Source organism: Polistes fuscatus, unplaced genomic scaffold (genome assembly GCF_010416935.1).
Source record: "Polistes fuscatus isolate 324 unplaced genomic scaffold, CU_Pfus_HIC Scaffold7, whole genome shotgun sequence".
Classification (NCBI taxonomy): Eukaryota; Metazoa; Arthropoda; class Insecta; order Hymenoptera; family Vespidae; genus Polistes; species Polistes fuscatus.
The window spans coordinates 2,796,681-2,822,697 of record NW_025113151.1 but is presented as its reverse complement, the minus strand read 5'-3'; the positions used below and the strand labels follow the sequence as shown (position 1 = coordinate 2,822,697).

The 26,017-nt window shown below is 32.7% G+C and overlaps 1 protein-coding gene and 1 long non-coding RNA gene across 6 annotated transcripts in view; one reads left to right on the top strand and one right to left on the bottom strand.

Moving 5' to 3' along the window:
* LOC122524367 (teneurin-m) overlaps nucleotides 1–26,017 on the top strand; it is a 735,394-nt gene that overhangs the window by 345,796 nt on the left and 363,581 nt on the right. For all 5 annotated transcript variants that reach the window (XM_043646584.1, XM_043646586.1, XM_043646587.1 and 2 more), the window contains one exon: nucleotides 13,471–13,839. In XM_043646584.1, coding sequence (XP_043502519.1) covers nucleotides 13,471–13,839 — 369 coding nt within the window. The remainder of the gene's footprint in view (nucleotides 1–13,470; nucleotides 13,840–26,017) is intronic.
* Nucleotides 18,325–26,017, bottom strand: part of LOC122524370 — a 43,361-nt gene continuing 35,668 nt past the window's right edge. The window contains exon 4 of the long non-coding RNA XR_006305524.1: nucleotides 18,325–18,391. This is a non-coding gene — a long non-coding RNA (uncharacterized LOC122524370). The remainder of the gene's footprint in view (nucleotides 18,392–26,017) is intronic.

The following is a 26,017-nucleotide window of genomic DNA, read 5'->3' as shown; positions in this document are numbered from 1 at the left end:
ACTTGTTCCGATGATAACAAGTCGTGCTAACAAAAGTTTATAAATATATATGTATATTTATATAAATCTAGTCAATCTCTTTCTCTGAAAATGCTTAATCTATGGAATCCCCTCACCCTTCCCTAACCCTTCCACACACCCCACACCCCCTGGAACGATCGATTCCAAGGTAAAGGAAGTACGTTGACCTTTAGAAAAACTCTAATGTTAAAGTGCGATCGAGCAAAAATATTTGTAGTTGTCAAATCAAATTCAATTACGTTTCATATTTTAAGCGTCATTATCGAAATAGAAAATCGTATGTAATATATATTTTTGGGAAAGAACGTACGGTGATCTTATTTGACAAGTAATATCGAACGATATTGTTCCATTTATTAATAACACGAATGCTAGAGATAACTTGCTCTTTTTTTTTTAAATTTCGCGAGAATTATTTCAATTAACGGGATTATTTTGATTCTTTCCTATTTTGATTTGACGTGTCTAAAATTAATTATCTTCCTACATTATTTTTACGATTTATGATGTTTCGAATAATATAATAAGTTCGCTATTATAAAAAGATTAAATTAAAAAAAGAAAAAGGAAAGAAAGAAATACTTTGTATGCACGATATTTAAAATTAGCTATCCTTGAGACTATTTTTATTTTTATCTAGTATAATTTAGTATAATTTTTGTCTAGTATAATTTAGATAATGAGAACAAATAAAATGCGATAGAAAAATTAGTCTTACGCAACCTACTTGCAATTATTTATTCTTCAGCCTATTACTATTATAATTTGTAATATACTAAATAAAAAATACTTATTATAAATATATATATATATATAAAACTTATTTATAAAAAACCTTTCTACTACGTCCAATAATCAAAATAATTCATGTTAATATTATAATTAATATTATTTTAAATAAATCAATAAATAATACTTCAATACCAATCTCATTCGTCAAGTATAAACGATAGGAAATAAAGAAGAAAAAAGGAAGAATTAAAAAATGAATGAACAGTGGTTTCAACCATGCCTCGTATTATTTTTCACAATTATTTTTTTCCTTTCTGTTTGTTACTTCCTTCGAGTTAGTCGGTAGCGATCGTTACAATTTCTTCGAGTTGGAAATAAAGATGGAAAAAAGTAAAGTTAAGATAGTCCTTCTGTCGGCAGGTGCACTCAAGTACGTAGTTACCTAGGCCGTCGACTTTTAGATCGATACTCGAAGCATGTCTTGGTCGACACGCGGCTACGTGAAAGAACGTGAACGAAAATACGACGCATCTAACGTAAGAAAGTCTACAATTTTCTCTAAACACCCCGTTCAATGCACCGGTTGGACATCAAACGTCTCACCCTATACATATATGGTGACCGGACTCCGATACTACTCTCCCCACTCGAAATGAATTTAGTTCTTCTGAACCGAACACCGGGGGAAATTCCTTTTACGCTTCGACGATTATTTCCTACGGGGAGAGGGTGGGTGATATCTATGAACGTTGTTAAATCGTCCGTAAAGTCAACTTTTACCTTCCCGTCCTTACAATGGGGAAACATTTATATGATCGATAAGTATTTGCAATATTTTTTTTTTCTTCTTTTTATGGAAAATATTATAAAAATATTGCAACATTAAATTACGATTTTACAATGGTGAAATATTTATGTGATCAATAAGTGTGTTTAATATTTTTTTCTCTTATTTTTTTTTTTTTTTATAGAAAATATTATAGAAATATTGCAACATTAAATTTCGATCTTACAATGGGGAAACATTTATATGATCGATAAGTATGTGCAATATTCTTTTCCTTATTCTTTTTATACAAAATATTATAAATTATGAACAAATATTTTTCATCTAATTAATTTGATTATTTGTCGCATTATTTTCAATTGAAATTTGTGTATCAAAACTTTTAGAAATGTTGCTGCACTTGATATGGATTTTTAGATGCAGAATTTTTTCATCTATTAACATGAGTAATGCTATTTCAATTATTTACAATTTTTCTATAAAAGAATTGAGAAATATCATAGCATTGGATGTCAATTTTGACAAAAAGAATATTCTATAAAATTGACTTGAATATTATCACATTCATTATTAATTATACTATAATCAATAAGTGCACGATCATTTTAAAAATAGATTCACATACAAAAGATTCAAGAACTGTTATCGGATTAAATCCCTATATTTTATAACAATAATTCATCAATTGACCTAAATTATTCTATTTGAATTATTTAAACTATGTTCATCAATAAGTAAATGATTTTTTTTAAACATAGATTCTTATATAAAAGATTCTAAAAATTTCAGTATTATACGATTTGAATATTTTCTGTAATAAAATAATAAATCAAGTGACCCGATTAATTATATTTACATTAATTATAATCGATAAATATATATAAATGAAAGAATGAATTTGAAGATACCGTTTGAACGCTGCTGCGATCATGAAAGTATATTTTTTCGACAATAAGATAAGATAAGAGAGAGAACGAAGGGATAACGCAAGACAGATGAAATGTGAAACTTGCCTGAATGGAGTGAGATATATATATAAATGTACAACACATATACATAACCACACAATGATACATATACATACACAGAGTTATATATAAACATCTAACCCATCATAGAGTAGCACGAAGAAAAACCTGTCTCGATTTTATACCAACGCTTTTCCCTTTTGTTTCTTTCGCGATGAAAAGTCGAGGGGTATTATAAGAGTAGTCGTAAAAAAAAATTCGGCTCTGCTTTGGCGTCCATCTTCAACAAGAGTATTAATCTTTCTACTCTTTTACGATCAACTTTTACGAGAAAGAAAGAAAGAAAGAAAGAAATAAAGAAAAAAGAAAAAAAAATAAAAAGAAAGAAAGAAGGAAAGAGATGCCAAAAACATTTCCCGAAGTTTACTTGATTGTTACATATTTCGATGTGTCTCAAGGTCTAACGAAATCACCCATAATTCTGTCACTTTCCTTGGCACATTAAACTTTCTTCCTTTTTTCGAGTATTCCTTTCTTCAAAAAAAAGAAAAAGATTATTATGGAAATTTGACGATGGGGTAGAAGAAGTAAACCGGGGGAAGAGAATTTTGCGCATTAAAGTACGACAACCTTAATCTTCAGTTTTATGATCGAAGGAAAAAATCTCCTCTACGTAAATTTTTTAAAATAAATGTTAAATTATAACTACTTTGTTTTCATTGTTTAGAAATTGTCTTATCTAACTGGCTTGCTAGTGTACAAACGCGTGAACGTAAAAACAAACGATATAAAACATCCACGCAATGGCCCAGATTTTTATTTACGCGAATGCGAATATTTTTATACGGACGACAAGCTTACTTTATTTTCTTTTTTATAGTATTCATAGTCTTTTTTATAGTTGCGAAATATAAATGTTGCTATATATAAACGTTAAATCTTATTACGATACATGTATAAATTCCTAAATTTCCTGATACCATGTAATGTATGTTAGTAATTTTTTATCATTTAATCTGTATTAGAAACAACTTGGATCGATGAAGTCTAAAACGGCACGTTTTATAATACAATTTTTTAGTATTACACGAAAAACTGAGAAAAATCGGTATTGTGGGGGGGGCAAATTATAATTGATTGCAGGTTTCATGAAACACCTAGGTGTTTGATACATCGATTTCTAAGTTTCAAGATATATGTTACAATGTAGTATGTACGTTACTATTATAGTTCGGTATCAGAAAATCGGCATCACGTGTTTCAAACTTGATATACGACAAACAGAACAAAACATCAGTAATGGTAGTTTGTTTTGCAATAAAACTGATGCAGGCTTTGCGATGTATATTGCAAATTACTCGATAAAGCATCAGAAGTAATTTTCATGGATGCAGGAAAAATAAACGAATATCTTGCACGATAAATTAAAAAAAAAGAAAAAAAAACGAAAGACCTGTAATGCTAAGTAATTTGTTTTGATCATGTTTTATATCATGCAGGTGTTTGCATTCATCGACACTTAAGTATTAGGATACAAGTTAGCATTAAAGATAAAAATCGTTTGATATTGGCCAACAAGCAAATTGAAAAAATCGGTAATGTGAATACAAGTTAAAATTAATGCAAATTTCATAATGCATATTGCGCTCTATATATTACAGTTCTGCATTTGAAACTATCTTTATCGATGCACGTAAAAGAAAAAGAAAAAAGGTTCAATACGTCAAACAAAAAAAGATCGGTAATGATAATTTATTTTAAACAGTAAACCTGATGCTACAAGTTAAAATCATTTGCATTTGAATCTTATCTTATCGATGCACGTAAAAGAAAAAGAAAAAAGGTTCAATACGTCAAACAAAAAAAAGATCGGTAATGATAATTTATTTTAAAAAGTAAACCTGATGCAGCTTTTGTATAAATTAGGTATCAATGCGCATAAAGTAAAATGTTTCAACCTGTATACGGGCCTTAATAAACGGTAGCATTAAAAAATACAGAAAAATTGGAACAGGATACGCGTGTCTGCACACAACAAGAAGATGCGTATAAGCGTCCTTGGTGAAAATTAATCGATACCCTTTTGACGGTCAATGCCGACGGTTTGCTGCACAAACTGCACCTGCTCTCACTCTCGCTTCTCTTTCATTTTTTCTCTTTATCTTTCTTACTCTTTCCCGTATTTCGTGCCTTCAAAGTAGTAGTTCTACCTGCAGGTATTTATTCTTCATCTCGTTAACCATTAAATACGATGGAACGTGCCAGCGGCTTCCGAACGGCAAAGAACGAAAAGAACTTCTTTGTTCGATAAAATACAGGAATCGAAGAATGTCTAGAAATTTCTCAAGGTCCTTCGTTACATTTTATTTCACATTATTTTTATTGAAATTTTTCATGAAATTTTCGAACCTCGTATTTGGCATATGATAATTCAAGATCGTATTTACTTTATATATATATATATATTTAATTAAAATTAGTAGTATTTTTTATATTGTATGTGTAACAATTTATTTTTCATTAATATAAAATATCTAAGTTCTGTGTAAAACTTAAGATACTTTAAACTCAAAAAATATCTTGTTCAAGAAAAAGAATACCCTAAGAGTAACCTTGTTTGATACTTGTTTACCAAAAAAGAACGGGATAAACTTATCCTCCCTTATTTACTCTAACTTAGGATACCGATAACGTTCGAAGATTAATCAAAGAGTCAAAAAAAGCTGCTTCCTAAAGAATTTCGAAGGAAAAGTTATGAAGGATAAAAGTGTCAGGAAAAGAAGAGCGTATATATACATATATATATAGTCTCGACATCTTTTAAGATGGAGTTCACGTTGTCCTTGCTCACGTTGAAGTGATCTTTTTACTTAGCACGTAATCCCAGGTAACGGGAACGCGTTCGTTCGTTCGTCATTCGTTCGTTCGTTCGTTCGTTGCTTGAGCATCAAAAGTGTGGTGGTAAGGGGTAGGTAGGAAGTAGGAAAAGGGTCGTGAACTCTTTTTACCCGGTAACCTGGTGAAGTCGTAGGTAATCTCGTGGCACCGAGCTGGCTACGGTGAAAATCGATAATCGGTTGCTGCTCCTCCACTACCTTGACGTTTTCAACTACGTTACATGCCGTTGTCCGTTGTGTCACGCTTTGCAGTCCTCATACACACACATACATATACCTATGTGCGCGAACGCACGCGTACATACATACACATGTACACATATGATCACACATGCATGCATCAACTTCCAAGTGCAAATATACTGTTAGATAATCAGACGGTACCTATGAGATATATACGTGTTCATATATAGAGATATACAGATACACTACCAACCAAAAGCTTGGAATCGTTTTCTGATTTCACCCTTAAAAAAATCTCATAAGCCGATTAATTTTTAAACTAAACAATTTCAATATTTTCTTAATATTCTTCATACTTTTGTACAATTTACGACTATATTAGGAATTAACATTATCATCCGTGAAATGTTTGTCAATTTTCACGAAAAAACATTGACAAATATTCCATTTGAAAAAAAAAAAGCAAAGAATACAACACAAAAATTAATCACCAACGTATCTAAAATATTTCTAACTATTAAAAACGAAAGTATTTGTTCTTCTTCTTACTTTTCTTTCTTTCTTTTATTAGAAGAAAAATACTCGTTACTCGATGCAAAAAAATAATAATACGAAAGCAAGAAAGGAAATGAAATAAGATACGCAAACGATAAGCTTTTTTCCGACAAATAAATTAACCCGATTCGTGTTTTCTTTAGAAATATTATGTTTCTCAGAATTTAGATAGAGATCCGAAAACTTTTGGTTGGTAGTGTAGATACATGGATATGCATGTGCATACCAAAGCTAGGTTGAAAGATATATATATATATATATATATATATATATATATATGCATGTATATACATAGGTACATGTATTTAGAGTGCTCCAGTTATTTCAGGTGTACCGTGAGAATCGCGTGTAACGTACTGGCACGTGCGATGCGCGGACGTTTCGTAACTGTGCAATTTTGTTAAATGCCAACGTCCTTCTCGATCGATTTTACCTCCAATATCGTTCCCGTCCATATTTCATCTCTCTCTCTCTCTCTCTTTCTCTTTCTCTTTCTCTCTCTATTTCAATGAGATACACTGACATCTCGATTAATGATTTTATGATAATTTATGCAGTCGTTCTCGTTGCTCAAATAATCGTTGAATTTGAATATCGGTTTTATTTCCATCCCAGTCATATTTTCCTAAAGTCAACAAGTTTCGAATACGTTTTCGGTTTGCCTACAATGCCGGGGTTTTATGAGAATAATATAATAAACGAGAACTCTTGCTGTGATATCTTTTATGCAAAGTTCACGAAAGTTCATTCTTCTTTCTTTCTTTCTTTCTTTCTTTCTTTCATTCATTCTTTCTTTTCTTCTTTCAATCTCGTTAACATTAAATGTTTTACAAGACCACTTTTACTTATTCGTGCGTTACAAATTAACGTAACAATCCCTTTCGTCATTATATTACATTATATACTATATTAATGCAGAAATACATGTTATACATAGACACTAAGGTTTTAATATCAGCGACACAAACATAGGTAATACTCGATGCATGAAATCGTGCATCCACCAGCTTATCTCCAGAGACTATATATCGTATGCCATTATCGAACGATCGATACGATTATCTAGTTGAACTAAAAGTAGGTATTTGGGTTAATGTGAACCTTTGTTTGTGGTCCTATTGTTTTAATTATTTTTTAATACAATGATATTTTGTACTGATAACATATAGTTATTTTCCTAAAATTAATTAAATAAATAACGTTAAAGTATATTTTTTTTTTTTTTTTTTCAATAATTTGTTCGAATAAGTGTACAAATAATTCTGCATAGTAAATTATATTAGTAATACCCTGTTTGTTAAGTAGCGAGACAACGTTTGAAACTAATTTTAAGGGGATTAATTGTAAGCAGATAAATAAATAGGGTAGCCATGTTTGAAAATGTATTATGCTAAAAGTAAAACATAATTAAATTAAGTATTGAAATCTCTCGCTTCCGCTGAGTGAAAAAAAATGCTACCGAAGTTAATTCTTTTTCCAATATTAAAATATATATTCCAGTTTTCTCTCTTTATAAAAATATATTTTATCCAATGTCATCTCACATGGAATCATGTTACAGATATGTGAACCTAGTAATACAAATTTTTCTCCGATAATATAAACATTTGATAAATAATTGTAAAAATAACAAAACATTTTTAAGCAACGTAATAAATGGTATCCTATTTATAAAATACTTTGAGATGGAAGATCATAAATATCTTTAGACAAATATTTGCTATAACTAATATTTTCATTTTATCTGTTCGTTATTTATTTATCACAGTTATTCTTGAGTAAATAAAAAATCGAATTTTATGTAAAATAAACAAAATGTTGTTACACATACGTATTGCGCGCGTGCGTGCGTGTATCCGTCTGTTTTGAAAATTATGTATTTCCTATGTATGCGAGCACACAGTTGCGGTAACATGGGAATTATGATGGAATTATGGGGGTTAACCTAATACACGTCGGTGGTGGCTCGAGAAGAAAATTTATAAGCGTTCGCGCATGCGCAAAACGCTAACACGAGCGCGATATACGATCGGTTGCTCGCGAGTGAAGAGAAAATAAGCATAGTGCTTGGTTGTTATGGTGTTTGTCTCTCTCCCACTCTTTCCCTTTCTCTTTCTCTTTCTCTCTATGGTGGCCACAATATTCCCCCATGGTAACCCGATAATGCATTATGGATACGTGAAATTCGAAGAGAATCTCACTCACCGCAGAGCCGGAAAACACAAAGTGTTCGGTGTTCGGTTCGGTTGAGTATCCGCGTGGAAGAGATCGTTTCACGCCTCGCCGATGTTTCTCGTTCCCACGTTATCCCGTCCGTTACGTTTAAGAGAGAATGAGAAAGAGAAAGAGACAATGTGAAAAAGAGAAAGAAAGAAATAATCAATGATAGAGAAAGACGTTACTACTTCGATCGATTCGACCCACCTTATTTCTTTCATACTTTCGTTAAACTACTGAGCATTTTTCATTTCAAGGTTCAAGGTTAAATTACATGATTGTTCTTTTATAGTTACGATCGATTAATCTCTATGTTTTCTGATGCATACAGAAATTTTCACCGTTAATGTGTATCCGTAGGAATACAAAGTGATTTTATTTTTACCCGAAATTCAATTAATTGTATGTTTACTATAAAACAGCATGCATTGCAAAATTTATCGTATACAAATGAACGTTTTTTATTTCTTTAACCTGATCTACTTGGATAGATAATAAATTACAATTGTATTTTTCAACCCTTTATATTTTTTCACGAGAAATTTTATTTTGTTTCAAGGTTCAAGGTTCTTTCATAGTTACAATCTGATATTTAAGTTGATGCTTTTTGATGCACAATAGAATTTTCTCTCTTAATTTATCTCCGAAGGAATAAAATATATAATTTTAATTTTATTTTTTACCTCAACCTACGTAAATAAATAAATTACGATTTTGTTTTATTAACCCATAGAAAAAACATAAATTATGTACATGAATACAGAAATGTGATATCAACCGATAAAACCCTTTCTCTTCACGAAAAAATTACATTTCTTTTCAAGATTAAATGAAAAATAATAATTTCGAATAATCAAATTATAAATCACATCACTCAAATAACAACCATTCCCATTAAACTAAAAATAAACAAAACCTTTTAATATCGATCAAAAATATCATTAAGCACCATCATTGAAACCATTCCGTTGCAAATATAGAAAATAAAATACCTCATCAATGATTCAAATTCAAATCCCTAATTGAAATGTATAAATCACAATATTATAAGGAGAGAAAAAAGAATAAAGAAAAAAAAAATAATACGAAGAGAAAAAAGAAGGTTAAAGGGTAGGTAGGGAGGAGGGGGTGGGGGGGAGAGGGGCAGGAGAATATTTGCCCATCTAAAGAAGGTTTATTTTCATTTAACTCGACTCGATCCTAAGAGACTTATCCAATGCACTTTAAATCGTTTACACCATAGCCTCCCGACGGAAGTCCGTGTTTGTACTTGCTACCGAGGACGGTTTATACTGTCCGCAATAAAACTTAGGCGAGTAAAGTCGTCGACAGCGATGTTTCTTAAGCGGTCGTCTCTTCGATGGGCATTAGCCTTTCTTTTTCTCTAACTCTTTCAATTTTTTTCTTGATCCTTTTTTCTTCTTTTTATGATTTCCATTCGCGTTCCGCCGAAGTAACCCAATTAGAAAATCACTGAGTACGTCGAACGTTAAAACTCTGTGAAAGTTTGTTTTAGTTTGGAAGGACGTTTAGAGGATGAACGCTCGAATATAAACAGAAAATGATGAAGAGAAAGAAGAAGAGGAAGAAGAAGAAGAAGAAGAAGAAGATAAATACATTTAATGAAAGATAAATCAAGCATCAAATAGCTCGACTGAAAAGAGTCAAACTTGAATAATAATTTGGTTAGCTGAGTCTACTGAGTTTTGATGCTTCGATATATCGTATCCATTAACGGTATGCACGATCAAACCTAATTACAATGGATTCGTGCATCAGGGTTGCGTTCGTCCTTCCGTTCCCTCATTCCTTTGTTCATTAGTTCGTTTCTTCTTTCCTTCGTTCGTTCGTTCGTTCGTTTGTAGTAATATTGATTAGTAGATATGCGTCATTCCTTTGAAGGAACCTCAAACAAGATAGTAAATCTGTTCAAATAATGTATGTGTGTATAAAAACGCATGTTACAAATTAATATCATTAATAGAAACACAAATCAATTATTATTAACGTTTCTGTTGAAACAATTTGATTGTGAGCATTCAATTATGTTAAATAAATGAAATATTTTTCAATTTAAATCCTTCTTATAATTTTATTTCTTTTTCTCTATAAGAATTTTTCTAACCATAAATAATTCGCAATTATTATAAAAATTGAATACTAGAGTCCTTATTGTTTAAAAGTTTGATCTCGAATATCCCCAGTTGTGTAAAATAAATAAAATATATTTTCAATTTAAATCGTTCTTAATTTGACTTACTAAATGTTTAATTTTCGAATATACTCTTCTATAAAATAAATAAGATATTATATTATTAATTTCTTGATATTACTTCAGTTCTCTTTTTTATGATCTTTTTTTTGTAACCTAAAATAATTCACGATTAATATCAAGCAAAGACTGATTAACTTCTGTCATATTCGATTTAATTAAACCATTAATAAAACGAAAATCTTCATAGATCTCTTCAGTACATCGATAAGAGATTTCACTCTTCTCGCGACATTGATACACGCACCTCCATAAAGCACTTTGTCTTGACTATAAGAAAGATAGAGAGTGAAAGAGAGAGAGAAAGAGAGAAAGAGAAAGAGAAAGAGAGAGGGGGAATAAGAAAGTGGTGGGGGTCAGAGGTTATCGAGACCTACGATTTCTCATCGTTCGTTTCTCGATGAGATGCTAACGAACCTTCTTCCTTCCTCCCCCTTCTTCTTCACCTCTCTCATCTTAGTACCGTTTTGCAAGACGACAGGAAGTCACGTTAAAGGATCGATCTATCGATCGTTTGATCTTACGATCGATAAATCGCATTCTATCGTCAAGTCAAAGAACCCTAAACTATCAAGGATGAGGAAACTCTACTACACTTGACAATATCGATCTCTCGATGGTGAGCACACTAACTCGACCTTCTTCTTCTTCTTCTTCTTCTTCTTCTTCTTCTTGATTCCTGGACCTCGTACAAGGTATTTTTCGAGTCAAAGGTCAAAGGCAAAGAACATCGATCAAAGTTTTCGCGCGATTTACTCCAAAGACTTGAGCAATAACGAACCGAAAACGTTCCATCAACTTTTTCCATATCGTTTCGGTCTTTTAAACGAAAACCGGTTTCCTACTTACTTACTCTACATTTTCTTTTTTCTCTTTTTTTGTTTTTTTTTTTTTTTTTTTTTTTTTTTTTTTTTTTTTTTTTTTTTATAGTTTTTATCTTTAGTTTCCTCAACTTTTGCTCAACGTGTCCTTGGAACATCTTTAGATTGGGCAACGACGACTAGGGATTTCTCACTCCTGGGATCGATTAGTTTTATGTCCTTTCTTCTGTTAGATATTTCAAGAAAAAGTTAACAAATCGGATGTTAAAAGTTTAAAGGTTAAATGGCTTTGAGGAGTAGATTACTCGATTTTATATAAAGTTTGATTTTTCGTTATTTGAGGTAGTAAGAAAAATTATATTTAATAAACCTTTTCAATAATCCTGTTTGTTTAATTGGTCATTAAAAACAAATTTTACAGATTTTAGTGCATTCATATAATTTTTAAGGATTCAGTAATAAATAATCATTGTATATTATAATATTAATTAAAATAAAACATTTTTTATATATTTAACATATCTATTTATAGCTCAAGTAATTATCCTATCATAATAATCTATATTTCTTCTTCTTTATTTTTTTACTTTTCAATAGCCTGTAATAATGTTTTTTAAATTTTATCTCAAAATTATACTTCAAAGCGTTTCCACTTTCTTTGATATTTTTATCTCGCGTAACAATTATATTTACAATGCATACAATTTTTTTTCTTTCTTCATTTTTTAAATGGTCTCTCACTCACCCAATTAACGAACAAAAAATAAAACCTGGAAAAAAGAGAAATGGAAACGATAATAAGCCTACTTCTTAAATATTTCTGTATCGTCCTAAATATATATATACACACACACATATAAAAAGAAAAAATAATACATAGACGTTCGACGATTCCGGAAGTTTCACATTTCTTCTTCTGTGTTTGTCCAAGTGCGCGCGACGTGCGCTTCTATAGGAGGATTGTTTTGCCACCTTCTCGAAAGAGAGAAACTCTTAGAGAGTCCTAATGCATTTCACGACGACACGATCCTCCACCCTCGTAAATTGACACCATTTCACACCCTCCCTACTATTCCTTCCTCTTATTTCTTTTTCTTTCTCACTTTTTCGAGTGTTTTAACAGCTTGAAACGATACTAACCGATTTTTTCCTTTCAATTCGGAAAAACGTATTTCTAAAGTTTTCTGATCTTGACGATTAACACATTCCACACCGTGTGCATCATTTTCGTATATTCTAATCTCATTTCCTGTTCAAATAATATTTTTGTCAACGCTGAAGGAAGTATAAGAAATCTACAGTTCTTGGTTCGGTAAAATTTGCATTACATACAAATGTATTTGTGTAAATGTATTATGTTATTTGTTTGTTGTGCAATGCGCAGTTCTTAATTTCAACCACATATATATTTTTAGAATAAATAAATAAACTATCTAACAGAAAAATATGTAATTTGTTAATATGCATCAAACTTTATACCCTGTAACGTTATTGATGCACGTGGCCTGGTGATGATACTTGTTCAAAAAAAACTATTGAACAGATGGTAAAGAAAAAGGACAAAAAATTGGGGAAAATTGTCATAAACGGATCATTCTCTTAATCTCCCTTCTTCATCATAGTTCGTTGTCTCTACATAACATGAGACGGTGTTTCTTATTATACACATTATCGAACGTTGTGTAATATAACCTGACTCTAACTCGATTACTTCTATCTTTAGGACAAACAGTTTAAGTTCTGATCCGCTATTACCCATGCGATAACGAGAACATTAACTTGAAAATGAAATTACTTGAGAAGCATCGCGTTAGTAAATATAGTGAAACAATAAACGACTCATTTCCATCTTAGAAGAACGAAAGGAACAAAAAGAAACATCACTAACAAGAATAGCATTTAACGTTAAAAATGTTCACATTAACGATCACAAAAGATTTAAACCTACACATAACCTAGAAATTTAAGGCAACGGTTAAAAAAGGTTATTAAAGTTAGTGCAAATTTGTTGTTTTAGGGAAGGGACGGCTTTACCCGGCCTACAGTCTGAGTGGCAGCGAGGGTGAGGATAATTCCCCTAGTCTGCGTGGTCGTAGTTCAGCCTATCCTCAAAATAATCATCAGACCACCCAGTCACATCTCAATCACTATAACGCTGGTCAGCACAAGCAACGTGCTTACCAGCAGCAACAGCAGCAACAGCAACAACAACAGCAACAACAGCAACAACAGCAGCAATTGCAACAACAGCATCCCCTCTATCATATGCCCGGCAGTGGCGCCGGACTCAGCGACACACCGACATCGGGCAACGCTTCTGACGAAACTCTCACAGACAGCGATCTGATCACCGCTGCTCGTGACTGCGCTCTGCTCGTTCATAACGGTGAGTGAAACGCGCCACAGCATACTTCCCAAAACGATATGAATCGTGTACAATACCTGCGATAACACGATACTCGACGCTTGTCAATCATCCAACGTTTAAACGAAGTCTATGTGCCCCCTATATGAGTTTTACATTATTATCAATAACAAATTATTATATCTAAGATATTCAACTCTTTTACCGCTTTTTTTTGACTATTCATATACATTTTTTTATTATTTCAAAGCTAATTAATATTGACCTTCATGATACTAACTAATCAATGAAACTTTTTTGAGATATTCAATTTATGTAGGTATTTCAAACTAATTTTGATCACCGGTACATATTATAAACTTGTTTATAGGTTATGGGACATATACTATAGAAAGATATGTGGACGCCATATTGGAAAACACAAATTTTTGTATATAGATAAAATCTTGATATCGGTATAATACTTTTAAATAACACGAAACTATAATAGGTTTATATTATTAATTTGTTAAACAAAGCGCATTTGATATTCAGATAGAATTTATTTAAATTAAATGTTTATTATATCTAAAACAATTAACTTTCTATAGTATGAATTTTTTCTATGATTATTAACAAATTCTGATAACTTGGAAACAATAAATATTAATCATTCAAATTTCATCCCTTTAAAAATATGTTGAAACCATTTTAAAGAACAGAAATTCATTGGAATACATAGAAAAATATTATTATCGAATAGTTCTTAAGCTCGTTTAATTTGTATACATTAAAATCAATTTAAATTATTCATTTGATAGTTTACTATGGTTATGTGTTCTTTCTAAATACGGCATCGTATTCTACCTCATTTTTCTTCTAAATTATGTGAATTATACGCGGTCTACCTACTCTCTTTCCTCCTATCCAGAAATTTGTCATTGGAAGCCAAAAGGTTTCCATTAAGTTTATTGCTTTTCAGAAGTTTAAATTATTCCGACATTTTTTCCTCGCTTCGTACAGCAAACATATACATATATCATTTTTAGGAATTATTTAAAATAATCTAGAAACTTTTTCATTAAACTTCTGCATCAACTTTCTATTCACTTTAGGATCATTTAGTTTACTGTCAAAAAAAAAAACACATTACATTCAACTGTCTTCAAGATCTAAACAAAAATTAATTTCCAAAATGAACAAAATCATTCAATTGTTAAAACAAATTTTAATCTTTTAATCATCGAATAATCATATTTTCAAAGCCTGTAAGATGAAAGTGTCGCTAATGATTCCATTGTTAATGTATTACGATCACTTAAAAATAAACTTTCACCAAAAAAAGATAATTTTAATCTTTACATTATCTTAAAATTAAATTACCCTAAAATATTTTCCATTAATCCAAATATCTTCAAAATTATTTAACACATTAAATAAAATAAAATAAAATAATACAATATCAAATAAACATATTATTATAAATGTGTAAAACAAAGAAACAAAAAATAATATCAAAGAACGAATAAATGTAAGAATATATTCGTAAATAATTGTTTAAGTTCAAGTAGGTTGACCAGAACAGAGTCGGTCATTCGCAATAACGCGAAATCGTGTCTCTACATTACTCAAACATGATGGATGGGTTACACTGCGATGAGGTGTGAGGCCACACGCGGGGGTTTGTCTAGGACGGGGAGGAAGGGTGTATATGGATGTGGATATAGAGAAGGGAAGGAAGCAAAAGGGGTGGGTTATCGGCACGCTGGCTTGTCAGAAATGACGTATCGCTTTGGAGCTAGGTATATATGTACATAGGCTGCTTGCGTAGCTTTGCTTCTACTCTACGTTCTATACTATCCTATACCACCTTACTTGGACATACCGCACCTGGAAACCTTCCTAGTTTCCGACAAGTCACCCGAACACTTGCGCGTGAAAGGGATATATCATGGAACGTTGCTTCGTCCTATGGGATCGCTAAATTAAGAGTCCTTTGATGATACTAGAATATTACCATCCATGTTGATTTCAAATTGTCGATATTTGATAAATTAACATGAAATTGAACTATCTAAAATATTATCTAAATTCATTAATATAAATATATTATTATTTTATACAATTATAATTATTTTAAAAAGTTTCATTTCATATTAATTTTACATTGTTTGCACATAACGTTTATACGCATTGTTTATTATTTTGAGATATTATTTAAAAAAGAATTTAATCATGTAGAACGCATTTATCTTATTAGGTGGGGTACACTGGTGACCACCATAGCATTCAACGTGTTACAATTCTATTCAGCTTAAAATTTGAAAATTAAGCAAAACTATGATATGTAATTTAAATGAATATATTTTATATTTAAAATATTAATATATTTTAAGTAAATTATTGCTTGAAATTCTGTTTAGTTAAAAATTTGGAAAATTATGTGAAATCAAGCGACATTAACTATTAACTCAGTTAAAGATTTTAAAATAGCGCAGAACTATAATACGTTACCAGTTAAAATACTGACGCAAATTTGCATTGCATGCTGTTACTATGTTAATTAAGAATCTGAAGTTCTAAAATTCATCAGATACAACTCGTAGATAAATCTATTTAAATTATTTCATTTAACCACGATTTGATTCCTTCTAATTTTTCATACACATTTAAACAAAAAGTTCCTTACCGAATAAATATTATTTATATATTAATAAATGTATTATATTTTTCAAAGAAAAGATAATTATTTTTCAACGAAAATAGATGAACTCTTTAATCGTAGATGAAAGTCAAGTGAAAAAGATCTATGAGTCCGAAGTTCTGGTAACGTTAACGAAACGAAACGATTTCATTTTCCGGAGTAAGAGAAACACTTAACGGTGCTTTTCCGTGGAAGCACGTCGTCCATTATCACTGCGGAAACTTATAAATATGGAATAAGGTAAGATCTGTACAGAATGGTAGCTCTCGGTGACTAAACGAAAAATACGAGAGAGTGATTCTTACCAGATAAAAGCTAACCTTTTTCACGTAACCCAGAAGCAGTATACCACCGACGTACGATCCTATTTCATAGAAATAAGTAAAAGGGATGTTCGATAGGTTCATAACAATTGATAATAATCATCAATATTCTATCAACAACAAACCTAACGCATTAGTATCTCAACTTCAGCTGAATCACAATGACTGTTCACGTACTTTAATCGAACGTACATACCAAATTGAGAACTAAGGAATAGCAAGCGAGCGAGCAAGCAAGCGGTATAAGAATGAAAAATAATCCCGAACGAATTTCAATCTCGAGCATGACGACAACATTGAGATGACGTACGCATCCTTCACTAAAAGCACATCAACAGAACGATGTGCTTATTCCTAACCATAGATATACACAACATCATCCATCATCTTACACGCCTAGATTCTACTTTCTATTCTTCCACGAGCAAATAATTCTAACCTCACCCCGCTTGGCACTGGCACCCACCCCCACCCCCTCCCGTCTTCATTCCAGCACCCCTCTCGTGTGTCACGGCGAGACACATCCTGTGAACGCATAATACTCGTGCTCGATTCAACCTCATCTCCCATACCCCCGTTCCTCTCGCACCCTCTCAATCTCTGTCTCTCTCCCCCTTGTACCCTCCCACCCTCGTTGTACGCATAAACGCGCAATTATGTGCTATACGGATTAGCATGACAGTGGGAATCATCGTGTCATCCGGAGGGCACATTAGGCGATTGCATTAACGCTCTGCGCACAGACTGCGCTTCCGTGGATTAATATCCAACGTCTTCGATCATACCGACAGGACATTGTTTCCCTCAAAGATGAAATGCCACTACTCTCTTCTGACATGATATCGATTAACTCTACCGTGAATGTAGTATGACTTATCTATTACAAATGATCGAATATTTGATTCTGATTAAATCACAAACTAGAGAGACGATTCTTCATTATACTCCTCATCGTTATTTACATTATCAGCATATACATGAATTACTATAGAGATCGATCTATCTAAATGACTATGCTTTACTCTGCAAGCGTGACGAATTTAGCAAAGTTGTAGGGTACGTTAATGAGCCGGAAGTAATCCTTCTTTGGGTATTCATTCTAACCTAACTCTCTCTCTTCCTTACTTCGGGGTCATGAGGTTCCGGTTTAGGGTTATTATAAGATCCTACCACGTTAAATTCTACTTGCAAGCTTTAATAGAACGTCATCGAAAATGTTCGAATCCTCTCTCTCAATCATGCCACCAACATCAACCGAGAAATCATCCTTAGAGCTTTATCGCGCACAAGAAATATTTCTTTCCCTTTCGTCTTTGTTCCATTCCCCTTCTTCTTGTCTTTTTTTTCCTCCCCCTCTCAAAGTCATTTCTGTTCGTTCTTTTTAAACGAGTTATCTCGTCGTGGATAATTAATCTCACTCCCTGTATATTGCTTTCTTCCTACGGAACATTAGTTTCCTGTGTATATCTCTCATGACTCTTCTTCTTCTTCTTCTACTTCTTCTTCTTCTTCTTCTTATACTTCTGCTTCTTCTAATCTTTCCACCTTCATATCTCCTAACGTCATCCTGAAAATAATCTCTCGATGTCACTTGATCGAACGACCGTTCCTTGTAAATCTCCAACGAGTTCGAGCGTAATTTCAAAAAAGCAAGAGTCAGTGTGAGTGTGTGAGTTAGTGAGAGAAAGATAAAGAGAAAGATTGAAGATAGAAAAACGAAATATTAGCTCGGGAAAATAGTTTCTTCGTATAACACTCGAGAATACAAACATTAATACGTAACGAAAACATTCAACAAGATCGTATACATTATTATTTAAAAAATTGATAAGAAAATCATTAAACAGTTATAAATCATTTAAAAAAAGTTACATAAAAAGTATAAAAAAAAAAGACAAACTGTTGTCTCATCTATGCATTTATGCAAGTATACGAAAGACAAACTTTTTCTTCGACCCAATGTTCGATGTATTGCACGTTAGGAAGAAAAAAGAAACACGGGATAGAAATAGCTTGGATAAAAATCGATAAACCCAACCGGTTAGGTCGTCTACATCATCCTGGGCGTCATCGTCGCCTTCTCTGATCTTCTCTTTTGGCCTAAACCCTCTTTCCCTCACTCATGCGTTCCGTTTCGCGCCCAATTTGCGGCCCATCATCGCTACGGAAGAAGCAATTTCTAACTTAAATGAAACTCCCTCTCGTTCGTTCGTTCGTTCGTTCGCACCACCCTCTTCTATCGCGAGTACGAGGATCGACAGGATAAGAGAAACAGGGGATGGGTGGGGGTGGGAAGTGGAAACAGGAGGGAAGATAGGAAGAGAGAGAAGACAAGGGGGGGGTGGTGGAAGTAGATAGAGGTGCCAGGAAAGAGAAGGCACGCTTCTCACAATTTTGTCGAGACAGCCTTAGGCTAGGAAGCGGACTTGCCTTGGAAACCGTCAAACACGCAACGCGTTCACGTTTCATGGCGCTTACAATATCTAGTAAAACTTTTCCTTCAAAGGAACCGACCCGACTTTTTAATGACAAGTCCTTTGTCCAACAGTAAAAACGTATTAAAACATTATTGATCAATCATTCCAGTCTCACTCCTGTCTTAATACATCTCTAATTACTTACCCTATTATCAAACTTTTCCAAAACTATACCAATTATTATTTTAATTATATTATCATTGTGTTATTCGATTAATATGGTTTATATTTATAAATTCTGTTATTAAACAATTTTTAATATAATTCATTGAATTATTGTAAAATGTAATTTTGTCAATAAGACATTTATCCAATGTTAAACAGATTCTAATGAAATCTTTTCAGAATCTTTTTTATATAATCCTTTCATTTTATTCATTCTAACAATCGACTTTTAACCAATGCATTTTAACTTAGAGTCAAACGTTAAATGTAACGATTAATTCGATCCCACAAATAAATACGAATTAATTTTTATATCTAATTAATGAAACCCGTTTAATATCATTTCTCTCTCAAATATCTAGAAGTAACAAAATTTAATAGGTTTTTCATTTCTTCTTATTGATTTAAGTTAACGTGTCATGACAATATGTGATATTAGATAACACAAAAAAGAAAAAATAAGAAAAACTAATCGATGAAGAAGATCGTCAGCACTATTGCTAGGAAGTTTGCTAGATTGCCTGGTAACCTTTCTCTCTCTCTCTCTCTCTCTTACTCTTTCGATATGGCCGGGATAGAAGCGCGGAGAACTTCGATAATCTTCTCCGGCGTGCCGGTGAACCAAGTTTGGCAATCAATGCGAAGTAACAGTTTAATTAAATACGTAACCCTTCGCCGACACAGCGCTTACTTGAAGACAGACTAATCTCACTAGCAGCATCACTGTCTCCGAAGGTTCTCACGGATTCCTTCAATCAAATCTTTCAAGACTGACTCCAAAATTCCTCTTCCTACTGTTACCTGTATATCTATTATATATTTAAATTTTATTTAATACTTCTATCCCTTTTCTAAGATCTTCCAAAAACATACCCTTTTTGTCTTAAAATGTTTCATCAAATAATATGTAACCAATTTATCACGTTTCGATTCATTTTTCTTAGCCCTCAGAATGCTATGGGCACATATATACGTCTTTGGTCCACACGAATTGTTTTCGTTGGACTCATATATGCGCCCATAGCATTCAAACGGTTAAATCGTAAAATAAATTTACTAAATATTATTAATTATTTAATAATTATAATTATCAGTGTTTACATAATGGGAAGTGGGAGTGGGTCGAGTAATTCTTATCAAATCTTACACAAATTTTTATACATTTAATTATTTTCAAACATCCTTAATTATATGTAACAACTAATCCTATTTAATTTTGATAGAATTGAATTTCTATGCGATAACATTTATGACAAGCCAATTGAGTAATAAATAAAAAAGAAGAAAAAAAAAAGCAAACGAATTAACACGATTCCAAAAATAAATAAAGAGTCATTTCGATGGACGATTAGATATATTTGATCGGATACAAATTCCGTTTAAACGATTGATCAAACGGACGATTTAAGATCATCTTATATATATATTTTTTTCCTTTTTTCTACTTTTTCCCTCTTTTACTGTATCAAATCCCGCAATCTCACGTTCGATCTTCTCCCGTTTCTTTTTCAATCTTCCTCTTTGGAGGTATGATCTTATCTCGTCATCTTTATGTATGCCCACTTGATTACTAAAAGGCTAAAAGACATAGGGAACTTTGTCTCGAATGTCCAAGAGCAATGTCGGCAAAAATATTCCAGCCGGAGGGTCGGTCCGTTCGTTGTGTTCTCGAGTAGCCCTTATTTTCCCATTCCCTATACTTTCTCTACTACCACCCTTGGCTTACCCACCACCCTCTTCTCCGTCCCTTCTCTATCTTTTCCTTTATCCTTGTTTCTTCTTTGTCTCCTTACACTTTTCATTTTCCTTTTCCTTACCAGTTTCTCTTTATCTCTCGTTTTCTTCCTGTTTCACTTTCTATCTTTTTGTTTTCCTCCTCCTCCTCCTCGAGGTTTTTCCTACACGGACCTCTGACTTCTTTCCCATTTCCTTCCAGTTTCGTTACGTACAGTTCCCTTTCGCTACGAGCAAGTTTTATACTCGAGGGACATCCCTTACGCCTGATTTCGATTCTCCAAACTTTGCCTCTTCGTATCACCATCTCTCTCTCTCTCTCTTTATCTATTTTTCTTTTTTCCTTTTTTACCCAAACATCTTACACGTTTACTCTCACTCTTCTTTTCGTTTCTCCCCTTCATTCTTTCAACTTCAAGGACCTTTCTGCAGCACTTGTTTACGAATTACCAGTCTCATTTCCATCCTTCTGTCGTTTTACTTTAGATCAGAACATCGTTTTCTGAACGAACTTTTCTCATACGACTGGTTAATGACTCGTAACGTTTCTCCCATCAAAATCCTTTTCCCACTCCCCGCGCCCTTTACAAACATAAACTTACTTTGTGTTTTTTTTTTATATCTTAAAGTTTTACAAAGTTCGTGTCGATTTATATATATCAATTTTAAGAATGTATAAAAATTTGTTCGATTATTAAACTCGACGTTATTATATAAAACATATTTTTATGATAGATTTATAATAATTAATAGGACAAAATGTAGATAATCAATTTCCTTTTGTTTTGCGGAGTTCATTGATTTGACACAAATAAACGAATTATATATTTTTATTTCCAAATATTTTCAATTCAATAAATACAAATAAATACAAATATTTATATGAAAGTATTCTTAAATAAAATTATATATAAGTTAAATTATCGAATTTTAATATTATTTTTATTTAAATCGGCACGAACTTTCCGATCGATCATACATTTTATCTATACAATTGAACAATTATGTTTATCTGTTTCAGAAAATTTTCCTATTTCTATTTGTTTTTATTACATTTAATTATAAGATACAACTTAAAATATACATAAACCCCTAAAGTTTTTCATGAGCAGATCACATTCATATTATTTATTAAATTAACTTCTGATCTTCTTAAATTGAAATAAATATATTGATCCTATAATTTCTTATTCATCCGCAAAAACGCAACCTATCGTATCAAAATCTTTCAACTTCTTTCAAAATTTAAAAATTATTGTTATTGCAATCCTAATTGTGTCAGCACATTTTAAACACAAGAAAGAAAAACAAGATGGGATATTCGAATATATTATAAAAAACAGAGAACTCAGAAGGAAATAGAGTTAACAATATCAGTCGTGTCCTTTCATTGTCAGCAAACCAACGATCGAATTTTCAACAGTACGACCCGAATCCCTTTTAATATCGAACTAAGTGGGAAATGATGTTCCCTTTCTCGTTTTCATTCTCTCTCTCTCTCTCTTTCTCTCCCTAATTTCTATCGAGAATAGTCTAAGAGAGAGAGAGAGACAGACAGACAGACAAACGAACGAACGGATGGACAGACAGACAGACAGACAGAGGAGAAGAAGAAGCTTCTTTTCTCGAAGGTTTCACCGCGTTATCACACCTAAGCTCGAACTTATACATTATTCAAGGAAAAGAACAGAAAGAACACTCTAAAGGGGCGAAATGATAGTAAGAGGAAGACGAGAAGAAGAAGAAGAAGAAGCAGAAGGAAAAGAAGTAGGAGAGGAGATGTGGAAGTGAAGGGAAGGGTGGGAAAAAAGCGGGCCTATTAGCATGAAACCAAATTACTTTTTCGCGATAACGTCATTCGTATAATTCGCTACTCTCAAGACGTTGGAACGTTTTCTTATTTTTTCTTTTTTCTTCTTTACCTTTCTTCTTCTTCTTCTTCTTCTTCCTCTTTCGATTCTCTATCTATTTGTTTTTTTTTATTTAGTATTTTAATTTTTATTTTTTGAACATATTATTTTTATTTTTTTTTGACTCAAATTTGGGCATATATGTAGTATCAAACGTAATATTCGAATTTTTTAATAATTAATATATTTAATAATATATTAATAATTTATTTCTTGATCGTTGATATAAAATTGAAGTGTGGTTATTTCTGCTGTTGAAAATCTTCGAATGTTTTACAAAATACATTTTTAAAACGTAATGAAATATATCGATTCTTTTTTCCTTTTTTCTTTTTAACGATCAATATTTAACATTGTTTTAATAAAAAGAAAAAGGATCATTTAAAATAATAAAAGTATATTTTAATAAGATATTGATTGAAAATTAAAAAGAAAAAATTTGAAATTTGCATAATACCGGAAACTTGGTCCTTAGGAATAAAATTTTTGAACGTGTCAGCAACTTTAAGTATTTAGGATAGATCCTAAATCTGTCGAACGAAATTAGCGAAAAATTGAAAAAAAAGGATCAATTTGGGAAATGCATGCTTTTATTTAGTCAATAAATTACTCATCTCGCGAGTATTATCGAGGCGTTTAAAGATCAGAATCTACAAAATAGTCATTCTTCCGGTAGTCCTTTATGGATACGAGGCTTGGTCACTTACCATGAGTGACGAAAAGAAATTTAGGGTATTTGACAACAAAATACTTCGTAAAATCTTCGGACAAAAACGCGATGAGGAAACAAGCGAATGGAGAAAATTACACGACGTGGAATTGCGTATATTGTATATTAACGTCATAAAATCACGCCGATTAAGATGAGCTGGCCACGTGGCGCGTATGGGTGAGGAACGAACCGCGTATAAAATACTTACTGGTATACCCAATGGGAAAAGACCATTGGGTAGACCAAGGCGTGGGACCCAAGACGGGAGGACAATATTAGGAGGGATATTAAGGAAATGGGATATGAGGATCGCGAATGGAGGGATCGTACTCAGGAACAAGAACACTGGCAGGATTTGGTATATGCGGTAATGAGCTTTCGAGTTTTCAACGTTACTTAATAATATATAATTGATTGAAAATGACCGAATGTCAATTTTTCGGAAAAGTTTCTTACAAGTTATTGTGCTATTTGATGAATCAAAAATGATATATATTTTGCTATACACAAATTGGTAGAATATATAACTTTTCGAAGATGGGTGATAATTTGATCCGTTGTTGTAGAAATAAATGTACACTAAGCTCAATACGTTTGGTGTTAATTTCAAAACAACTTTAATCGCAGTAATACCAACATTTATGTTTAACGACCGTTCGAAAAAATTCTATCGAGAAGATATTTTTTCTAAAAATAAAAAACGAAAGAAAAGAAAAATAAAAATAATAAAAGTTAAGGACTATGAGGATAATCTAGAAAGTAATGTGGATGCGAGTATAGAGAGCGAGAAGAAATCCAAAGACTAGGTTTAACGACGACGAACGACGTTTTCCGTTGAAAAAGAACGCGCTTTCGAAGTTTGCTTCGTCGCTTTCAGTAAGCAAGAGCTTTTCCTAACTCGAAAACGGATACGTTAGATACGTCTCTCTCTCTCTCTTTCACATACTTTCACAAATACTCGTACATACAACAAACATACTACTCTTCGTGCAAACGTCAAACAGAGGTTGGGGTAGTTGAGTTCGGGTTGGGGTGAGGAGGGGCGTGATGGTATAGGGTTGGGGTGGTTCGTTAGGCGTCCAGAACAATCTTTTTATTTTCTTCTCGATCTTTGGAAGCAATGAACGAACGGACCATCTTCGAAACGCAGACGGTAGGATAGGAGAGTTCGACAAACAGTGAAGACGAATCGTTGACCAAAGTATTTCAACAACTGATAAAGAAAGAAGAAAGGAAAGAAAGAAAGAAAGAAAGAAAGAAAGGAAAGGGGACGGGGTTTAGTATAGAGAAACGGATGAATCGTTAAAAGATACGAGCAAGTTTGAAGAAACTAGAGAAGAAGAAGAAGAAGAAGAAGAAGAAGAAGAAGAAGAAGTAGAAGAAAGGAAATCAATGGACGGTTGACACACGCGACGGAATGTAATTTGTTGTCAATGGAAGACAATCGAAAGGTAGTTGTATCGAACCATACCTACCATCAAACTCCTATATGTACATATATGTGTATATATGTGTGTGTAAGTGAATGAGAGAGGCAGAGAGAGAAAGAAAAGTCTAGGAATGAGTGAACCTTATCTTTGCTTTAGAGGAACCAACCCGTACCAACTACTGCTGATCAGGGATAGGCACAGGACTGATAGGACGAGTTCAACTAGGAATAAAGAAAGAAAGAAAAAAAGAAAGAAAAGAAAAGAAGGATGATGTAGGAAAGGAAGAAGGACTATCTCGTCCTCATCCTCGTCCTCATCCTCGTCCTCATCCTCGTCCTCATCCTCCGTGGTCGGGGAAACAATTTCAATCGTTCCCACCGTTGCTTTGATGTTTTCTGAGGATACCTACGCATTCCTCCTCCTCGGAGAAAGAGGTGGAAGAGGAGTTCCTCCTTCGAGCCATGCACTCGCAATTCGTTTGACGACAGAAACTTCTGTCTCTCTAGCCTTCTCTCTCTCTCTCTCTCTCTTTATTTCTCTCTATAGCACTCTCTCTTTCAGTTTCCTTTCTCATCTTCGGTTCTCCCAAAGAACATTCGTACGTGAGCTCACGTACACGGAACGAGTTTCTTTATCTCTCCTTCTCGTTGAGAACGACGTTGCTTCTCGCAGCTTCTCGAATTCCATCTCTCTCTCTTTCTCTCTTTCTCTCTTTCTGTCTCTCTCTCTTTTACATCTCACTCTCTTTCTCTGTCTCTCTTTCAT